The sequence below is a fragment of the Pelodiscus sinensis genome, chromosome 18 (assembly GCF_052426305.1).
Source record: "Pelodiscus sinensis isolate ZL-2025 chromosome 18, ASM5242630v1, whole genome shotgun sequence".
In the NCBI taxonomy this organism is placed as follows: Eukaryota; Metazoa; Chordata; order Testudines; family Trionychidae; genus Pelodiscus; species Pelodiscus sinensis.
The window spans coordinates 32,920,553-32,928,571 of record NC_143069.1 but is presented as its reverse complement, the minus strand read 5'-3'; the positions used below and the strand labels follow the sequence as shown (position 1 = coordinate 32,928,571).

The following is an 8,019-nucleotide window of genomic DNA, read 5'->3' as shown; positions in this document are numbered from 1 at the left end:
GCCGAGCGCCGCGTCCCTTCATCCGTCAGCCTGGTAATACCAAGGCACCTCGGCCATCTGCTGCCTAATCCCTGGCGGGCGGGGGGCCAGGACCCACCGCGTGCCGCCGGGCGCGGGAGGGGTGTCCCCGTGGGCCCAGGGGTTCGGGGAGCCCCGGCGGGGGGGCGTTACCCTACAGGCTGCAGCGCCCCCCGGGACCCACAGGAGATGGGGGGTACAAGCCAATTCCCCCGGGGGGGGAGACAGAGCCCGGAGGGTCCCGGCTGCCCAGGACCGAAATGGGGCGGGAGGCCGGGGGGGGGCACACTGCAGCCATCCCCTCCCCCAGCCAAACAGGGGACCCCGGAGTCCTGGCTCTCGGCCCCGCCCCCGCTCTGGCCCGCCGAGTGATTGGTCGGGGTAACTCCATGGCTAGTTTCACCAGCGTTTATTACCAAGGCGCTTTACACAGACGCCACCACTTCCCAAAGAGCCGACTTCCGACACGCGCCCTGGTGCACCCCAGATACGCCCCCCGCCTCTCTGTCCGCACCCCCAGGGGCCGGACCACCCGCAGAGAGACCAGGAAATGGGCCCTGGCAGGAGGGGGGAGAGAACCCAGGAGTCCTGGCCCCCACCCCCTCCCCTCCCGCTCTAACCATTGGTCCCCACTCTCCTCCCAGAGCCGGGGAGAGAACCCAGGAGTCCTGGCCCCCACCCCCCCTCCCCTCCCGCTCTAACCATTGGTCCCCACTCTCCTCCCAGAGCCGGGGAGAGAACCCAGGAGTCCTGGCCCCCACCCCCTCCCCTCCCGCTCTAACCATTGGTCCCCACTCTCCTCCCAGAGCCGGGGAGAGAACCCAGGAGTCCTGGCCTCCACCCCCTCCCCTCCTGCTCTAACCATTGGTCCCCACTCTCCTCCCAGAGCTGGGGAGAGAACCCAGGAGTCCTGGCCCCCACCCCCTCCCCTCCCGCTCTAACCACTGGTCCCCACTCTCCTCCCAGAGCCGGGGAGAGAACCCAGGAGTCCTGGCCCCCACCCCCTCCCCTCCCGCTCTAACCACTGGTCCCCACTCTCCTCCCAGAGCTGGGGAAGGAACGCCGGCGTCCTGGCCCCCAGCCCTGCCTCCCTGCGCTCTAACCACTAGCTGCCGCTCCCCTCCATGAGCCTGCCGGAGGTGGAACCCAGGTGCCCTGGCCGAGAGCTCCGTGGAGGCGTTGGGGGGGGTCCGTTTCCAGCACCCCCCCCGGGCAGCTCCATGCACTGTCCAGTCCTGCCGCCGGGGCGGGGCCCTAGGAGGGGGCGCGGGCGCCGGGGGGCCCCAGCAGGGCCTGGCCGAACTGGTAGGTGAGTTTCTTCTTGACCTTGCGGATCTCGCCCGTCTTGCCGTAGTTGCGCAGGGCCCGGGCCATCTTCTGGTAGGTCATGGCCTTGCGGTTGCCCTTCTGCTGCCCCCAGCGGTGCGCCAGCAGCTCCTTGTGCTTGGAGGAGAACTGGAAGACGCCGGCCTCGCGCTCCACCCACCAGACGCACTCCCTCATGGCGCCGCGCTGCAGCAGGTCCAGCAGGAACTGGTAGAGGCGCAGCTTCCGCCGGGAGCCTGCAGGGGGCCACAGGGGTCACGGGGGCTGGGGGGCGGGGCCGTGGCTGGGGGCGAGGCCGTACCTATGGCCAGGAGGGGCGGGGCCATGGCTGGGGGCGGGGCCGTACCTATGGCCAGGAGGGGCGGGGCCATGGCTGGGGGCGAGGCCGTACCTATGGCCAGGAGGGGCAGGGCCATGGCTGGGGGCGAGGCCGTACCTATGGCCAGGAGGGGCGGGGCCATGGCTGGGGGCGAGGCCGTACCTATGGCCAGGAGGGGCAGGGCCATGGCTGGGGGTGAGGCCGTACCTATGGCCAGGAGGGGCGGGGCCATGCCCGTGGGCTGGGGGCGGGGCTGTACCTATGGCCAGGAGGGGCGGGGCCATGGCTGGGGGCAGGGCCGTACCTATGGCCAGGAGGGGCGGGGCCATGGCTGGGGGCGAGGCCGTACCTATGGCCAGGAGGGGCGGGGCCATGGCTGGGGGCGAGGCCGTACCTATGGCCAGGAGGGGCGGGGCCATGGCTGGGGGCGAGGCCGTACCTATGGCCAGGAGTGGCGGGGCCATGCCCGTGGGCTGGGGGCTGGGCTGTACCTATGGCCAGGAGGGGCGGGGCCATGGCTGGGGGCGAGGCCGTACCTATGGCCAGGAGTGGCGGGGCCATGCCCGTGGGCTGGGGGCTGGGCTGTACCTATGGCCAGGAGGGGCGGGGCCATGGCTGGGGGCGAGGCCGTACCTATGGCCAGGAGGGGCGGGGCCATGGCTGGGGGCGAGGCCGTACCTATGGCCAGGAGGGGCGGGGCCATGGCTGGGGGCGAGGCCGTACCTATGGCCAGGAGGGGCGGGGCCATGCCCGTGGGCTGGGGGCGGGGCTATACCTATGGCCAGGAGGGGCGGGGCCATGGCTGGGGGTGAGGCCGTACCTATGGCCAGGAGGGGCGGGGCCATGGCTGGGGGTGAGGCCGTACCTATGGCCAGGAGGGGCGGGGCCATGCCCGTGGGCTGGGGGCTGGGCTGTACCTATGGCCAGGAGGGGCGGGGCCATGGCTGGGGGCGAGGCCGTACCTATGGCCAGGAGTGGCGGGGCCATGCCCGTGGGCTGGGGGCTGGGCTGTACCTATGGCCAGGAGGGGCGGGGCCATGGCTGGGGGCGAGGCCGTACCTATGGCCAGGAGGGGCAGGGCCATGGCTGGGGGTGAGGCCGTACCTATGGCCAGGAGGGGCGGGGCCATGGCTGGGGGCGAGGCCGTACCTATGGCCAGGAGGGGCGGGGCCATGGCTGGGGGTGAGGCCGTACCTATGGCCAGGAGGGGCGGGGCCATGCCCGTGGGCTGGGGGCGGGGCTGTACCTATGGCCAGGAGGGGCGGGGCCATGGCTGGGGGCAGGGCCGTACCTATGGCCAGGAGGGGCGGGGCCATGCCCGTGGGCTGGGGGCGGGGCTGTACCTATGGCCAGGAGGGGCGGGGCCATGGCTGGGGGCGAGGCCGTACCCATGGCCAGGAGGGGCGGGGCCATGCCCGTGGGCTGGGGGCAGGGCTGTACCTATGGCCAGGAGGGGCGGGGCCATGGCTGGGGGCAGGGCCGTACCTATGGCCAGGAGGGGCGGGGCCATGGCTGGGGGCGAGGCCGTACCTATGGCCAGGAGGGGCGGGGCCATGGCTGGGGGCTGGGCTGTACCTATGGCCAGGAGGGGCGGGGCCGTGGCTGGGGGCGGGGCTGTACCTATGGCCAGGAGGGGCGGGGCCATGCCCGTGGGCTGCGGGCTGGGCTGTACCTATGGCCAGGAGGGGCGGGGCCATGCCCGTGGGCTGGGGGCGGGGCTATACCTATGGCCAGGAGGGGCGGGGCTGTGGCTGGGGGCGGGGCCGTACCTACGGCCAGGAGGGGCGGGGCTGTACCTATGGCCAGGAGGGGCGGGGCTGTGGCTGGGGGCGGGGCCGTACCTACGGCCAGGAGGGGTGGGGCTGTACCTATGGCCAGGAGGGGCGGGGCCGTGGCTGGGGGCGGGGCCGTACCTACGGCCAGGAGGGGCAGGGCCATGCCCGTGGGCTGGGGGCGGGGCTGTACCTATGGCCAGGAGGGGCAGGGCCGTGGCTGCGGGCTGGGCTGTACCTATGGCCAGGAGGGACGGGGCCATGCCCGTGGGCTGGGGGCGGGGCTGTACCTATGGCCAGGAGGGGCAGGGCCGTGGCCGTGGGCTGGGCTGTACCTATGGCCAGGAGGGGCGGTGCCATGGCCGTGGGCTGGGCTGTACCTATGGCCAGGAGGGGCGGGGCTGTGGCCGCGAGCTGGGGGCGGGGCCGTGGCCGCGGGGCGAGGGAGGGGGGCACGATGGAGGGGAGGGGCCAGAGCCACATGGACCAGCCAGGAGGGATGGGCACAGATGGGGGATGGGGCCGTGGGGATCGCGTTCGCTCTGCTTGCTGGTTGTGTTGCGTGTGAGTTCCACTGTCCTGCACTGGCCCCGGGGATGTGCCTCAGTTTCCCTGGGGGCAGGGAGGTTCAATGGGGACGCTCAGCGAGGGAGGCTGCCCCAGTCCCCCAGCAGCTCCACAAAGGCCGGGTCCCTGCCGCCTCAGACCCTCCTGCTCCCCTCTGGCTGGGGATGGGGCGCAGGGCCGGGGACTCCCCCACCCCTTGGTGACACGGGGCCCCGCCTGGCTGGCACCTACCCGCCTCGTAGCCGGGCGAGCCCTCTGCCGAGAGATTCTCCTCCGAGTCGCTGTCGGACACCTCCAGGGCCGGGCTCTCCAGGGAGAACTCATCCTCAGAGCCGGGGGGGCTGGCCAGGGTGCTGGGCGGGGGGCAGGCCCCATAGGGGGCACAGGGCTGTGGGAAGAAGACGGCAGAGAAGGGTTAATCGGGGCCACCCAGGGGACTGTGCCTGGGGCAGCCAACAGACCCCCCCCATCGCAGCCCCCTGCCGCTTCAGGGAAGCCCCCTCGCATAGGGCCCACATGTCTGTCACCCAGAGGTTGCCAGCCCCTTCCCCCGCTCTAACCACTAGCCCCCGCTTCCCTCTCAGAGCCAGGGGGAGAACCCAGGCATCTGGGCCCCCCCCTGCTCTAACCACTAGCCCCCGCTCCCCTCCCTGCGCCAGGCTCCCAGCCCCCGGCAGTGACTCTCACCTGGGCGCTGTAGGCCTCTGGCAGGACGTGGCCGGGCAGCGGCGCCCCCTCCAGGGCGTAGATGGCATCCAGCGGGTACAGGCCCTGCGCGTAGGAGACCTGCACGTTCTGCAGAGGGGCCAGCTGCCCCGAATCGAAGGCCTCGTAGCTGAGGTCATGGAGCTCCAGCCAGTTCACACCCGGATCTGCACAGCGAGAGAACCCAGGAGTCCTGGCGCAGCTCTGGCCACCGGGCCCCGCTCCCCCTCCCCCGAGCTGGGGGGAGAACTCAGGCACCCTGGCGCCCAGGCCCGCTCTAACCACTGGCCCCTACTCCCCCACCCAGAGCGAGAACCCAGGAGTCCTGGCTCCCGCCCCCCCCCCTTTGCTCTAACCACTGGCCCCCACTCCCCCACCCAGAGCGAGAACCCAGGAGTCCTGGCTCACGCCCCCCCCCCTTTGCTCTAACCACTGGCCCCTACTCCCCCACCCAGAGCGAGAACCCAGGAGTCCTGGCTCCCGCCCCCCCCTTTGCTCTAACCACTGGCCCCTACTCCCCCACCCAGAGCGAGGACCCAGGAGTCCTGGCTCCCAGCCCCCCCCTTGCTCTAACCACTGGCCCCTACTCCCCCACCCAGAGCGAGAACCCAGGAGTCCTGGCTCCCGGCCCCCCTCCCCTTTGCTCTAACCACTGGCCCCCACTCCCCTCCCAGGCCGGGGGGAGCGCCCAGGCGTCCGGCGGGGGCGGGGCAGGAAGCCGGAGAAAGGCTCTTTGTGTCCCTCGGGCCTGCGGGGCTGGAAATAGGCAAATCCCGGAGGCATTTGCATGCGGCGGCCCCGCCCCTGCCCGGGGAGGGAGGGGGAGCCGTGATGTCACGGGGGAATCCCTGAGGCCCCGCCCCCCCGCCAGGGGGCGCTGTGACGCGACGGGGGGACCCAAAGCCCCCTCCCCCAGGGGGAGCAGACCGGGGGGCGGGGGGCGGGGGTCTCACCTGGGGGGCCCTCGCTGTCAATCACGAAGGGAGGGAAACTCGGGCTCTGTTTGCAGGAATCCAGGTCGTACAAGCTGCCGTCGGGGAACTGGGGGGGGGGGGGGGCACAGGATGAGCGCAGCCAGCCCCCCCGGAGCACAGCCCCCCCCAGCCAGCCGCCCCGGAGCACAGCCCCCCCCCAGCCAGCCCCCCCGGAGCACAGCCCCCCGCCCCTCCCAGAGCCCGGGAGAGAACCCAGGAGTCCCGGCTCCCAGCCCCTGCTCTAACCACTAGCCCCCACTCCCCTCCCGGGGCTGAGACAACCCAGGAATCCGAGCTCCCAGCCCCTGCTCTAACCACTAGCCCCCACTCCCCTCCCGGGGCTGAGACAACCCAGGAGTCCGGGCTTCCAGCCCCTGCTCTAACCACTAGCCCCCACTCCCCTCCCGGGGCTGAGACAACCCAGGAGTCCCGGCTTCCAGCCCCTGCTCTAACCACTAGCCCCCACTCCCCTCCCGGGGCTGAGACAACCCAGGAGTCCGGGCTTCCAGCCCCTGCTCTAACCACTAGCCCCCACTCCCCTCCCGGGGCTGAGACAACCCAGGAGTCCCGGCTTCCAGCCCCTGCTCTAACCACTAGCCCCTGCTCCCCTCCCACAGCCCGGGAGAGAACCCGGGAGTCCCGGGGCCCAGCGCACCCACCACCCTGGAACCCCAGCCCAGGCAGAAGCCAGGAGGCCGGTGGGAGGCCAGTCACCAGACACGGAGGGGATGGGGTGGGGGGTGTCTGGGTTTTATGTAAATGTGGGATGGGGGGGAGCAGGAGGGACAGACAGACATGGGGGGCCAGACACAGCCGGGCTTACCGGGCAGCCATAGTGGGACCCGTCGAACCTGTAGGCACAGGGGGGAGTCAGGGGATAATTGGGGGAGCCCTGCCCCCCACTACAGCTGGAAACAGCCCCCACCCACCCAGGGGACAGAGCAGCAGACAGCGGAGGGGCCTGGGGGGGTGGCTGGCAGGTGGAGCCCCCCACATGCAAATGACTCGCCTCTGTTCCACTTTCCCCAGAGGGGAAATATTCAAATCCCCCCACCAGAATTTGCATGGAGGGGAGAGAAAGTGAAGGGGGGGGACCTGGCCCTGTGCTGGGGTGGGGGTGGGGTTTTGGTGCCTGGGAACAGGCGCCCCTGAAACTTCTGCAAAGCCCCCCCCCCGTCTGTCCAACTGGCCCCGGACCCCTGCCCCACACTTGGGAGTCCAGCCACAGGGCAGCGTGCGATGACCCGTCTCTGGGGTCAGGACACGGGGGGCTGTGGCCAGTCTCTCTGCCCTCCAGGTGGGAGCTGGTCCCCCTAGAGGGGACAGGCCTGCGCCCCATTCCCCACCAGTCTGTGCCCTGGGGTCTGATGGGGACCTGCCCCTGCCCCCCAGTGCCTCCGAGAGGGGACAGGCCCCCACCCCCCAGGTGGAAGCTGGTGCCCCCGAGAGGGGACAGGCCCCTGCCCCACTGTCTGCCCCACTGAACCAGCCAGTCTCTGCCCCAGGGCAGGGAGAAGCACCCCCCAATGCCCCCCCACTTACGGTGCAGATTCGAGCGTGAGCATCCTGGGGCAGCGGGGGGACCGGTGCAGAGCTGGGGGGCCAGGGCGGCTCTGCTCCGACCAGTGGCCGCGGCAGGGTTTTATACGGCAGGGGGGGGGGCGGGGGGGTGAGCTCACAGCAGAAATCCCCCGGGGGGGCGGGGCCGAGTGTTGCACAATTAAACACTTGTGCCAGGAAAGAGGCATACACGGACCAACGTGCGGGGGGGGGGGGGGGGGAAGAGAAGAGGGAGAAATCCCCCCCCCCCATGGGACGGGATGGGGACAAGAGCCAGAGGGGTGGCCCCGTTTCCCCAGCTGAGGTCTCATGGCTCCGGTCCCACAGACACCCCCTCCCCCCCGCCCTCAGGCAGGCAGCAGCTCACCAGAGACGCCCCCCCCCCGATTCCTGCCCAGCCCAGGAGGGACGAGGAAACCAGCCAGGGAGGGCAGCCCGGTCACACTGCCCCCCAAGACTGGCCCTGCACCCCTGTGAAGCACACCCCCCTCCAGCTGAAGCCCAGCTCCGGGGTCGGGGAGGAGGGACGGGTGGTGGGAGGACACCAGGATGTGGGCTTCACCCCCACTTCCTGTCCTAAACGGCTTGCAACTGCCCCCTTCCCCCCCCCCTTCCCCTCACTCCCCCAGTGGCCATGTCCTGACACCAGCGCCAGCCCCTCCCCAGAGGTGGCCGCATCTCCCTGGCTGTGTGAAGGGCTTGCGAAAGGGCCGTTATCAGCCACCCCCAGCAGCGGCATCTGGCATGGGGGGGGAGGGGGGGGCCGGTGGTGCTGGGG

General features: G+C 71.4%; 1 protein-coding gene across 3 annotated transcripts; it reads right to left on the bottom strand.

Annotated features, from left to right (window-relative positions):
- Positions 1-412: 412 nt before the first annotated feature.
- Positions 413-7,508, bottom strand: SPIB (Spi-B transcription factor). 3 transcript variants are annotated; one of them, XM_089770161.1, is made up of 6 exons: positions 7,224-7,326; positions 6,505-6,532; positions 5,661-5,748; positions 4,690-4,874; positions 4,234-4,390; positions 413-1,580 (listed from the first exon to the last, which is right to left on the bottom strand). In XM_089770161.1, the coding sequence occupies exons 1-6, from the start codon at positions 7,244-7,246 to the stop codon at positions 1,273-1,275; spliced, it is 789 nt and encodes a 262-aa protein (XP_089626287.1). In that variant the 5' UTR covers positions 7,247-7,326; the 3' UTR covers positions 413-1,272. The 3 variants fall into 3 exon arrangements, with proteins under 3 accessions (XP_089626287.1, XP_075771090.2, XP_089626288.1); XM_075914975.2 differs by lacking the exon at positions 6,505-6,532 and having other exon boundaries at positions 7,224-7,508; XM_089770162.1 differs by lacking the exons at positions 5,661-5,748; positions 6,505-6,532; positions 7,224-7,326 and adding an exon at positions 5,358-5,570.
- Positions 7,509-8,019: the final 511 nt, after the last annotated feature.

Excerpts from the sequence above, each read along its gene's own strand:
- SPIB (XM_075914975.2), bottom strand. The coding sequence starts at position 7,493 with ATGGGGGGGGGGGATTTCTCCCTCTTCTCTTCCCCCCCCCCCCCCCCC. Across the intron at positions 5,749-7,223 it reads CTCACGCTCGAATCTGCACC|TTCCCCGACGGCAGCTTGTA; the intron begins GTAAGTGGGGGG and ends CCCCCCCCCCAG. Across the intron at positions 1,581-4,233 it reads CTCGCCCGGCTACGAGGCGG|GCTCCCGGCGGAAGCTGCGC; the intron begins GTAGGTGCCAGC and ends GGCCCCCTGCAG.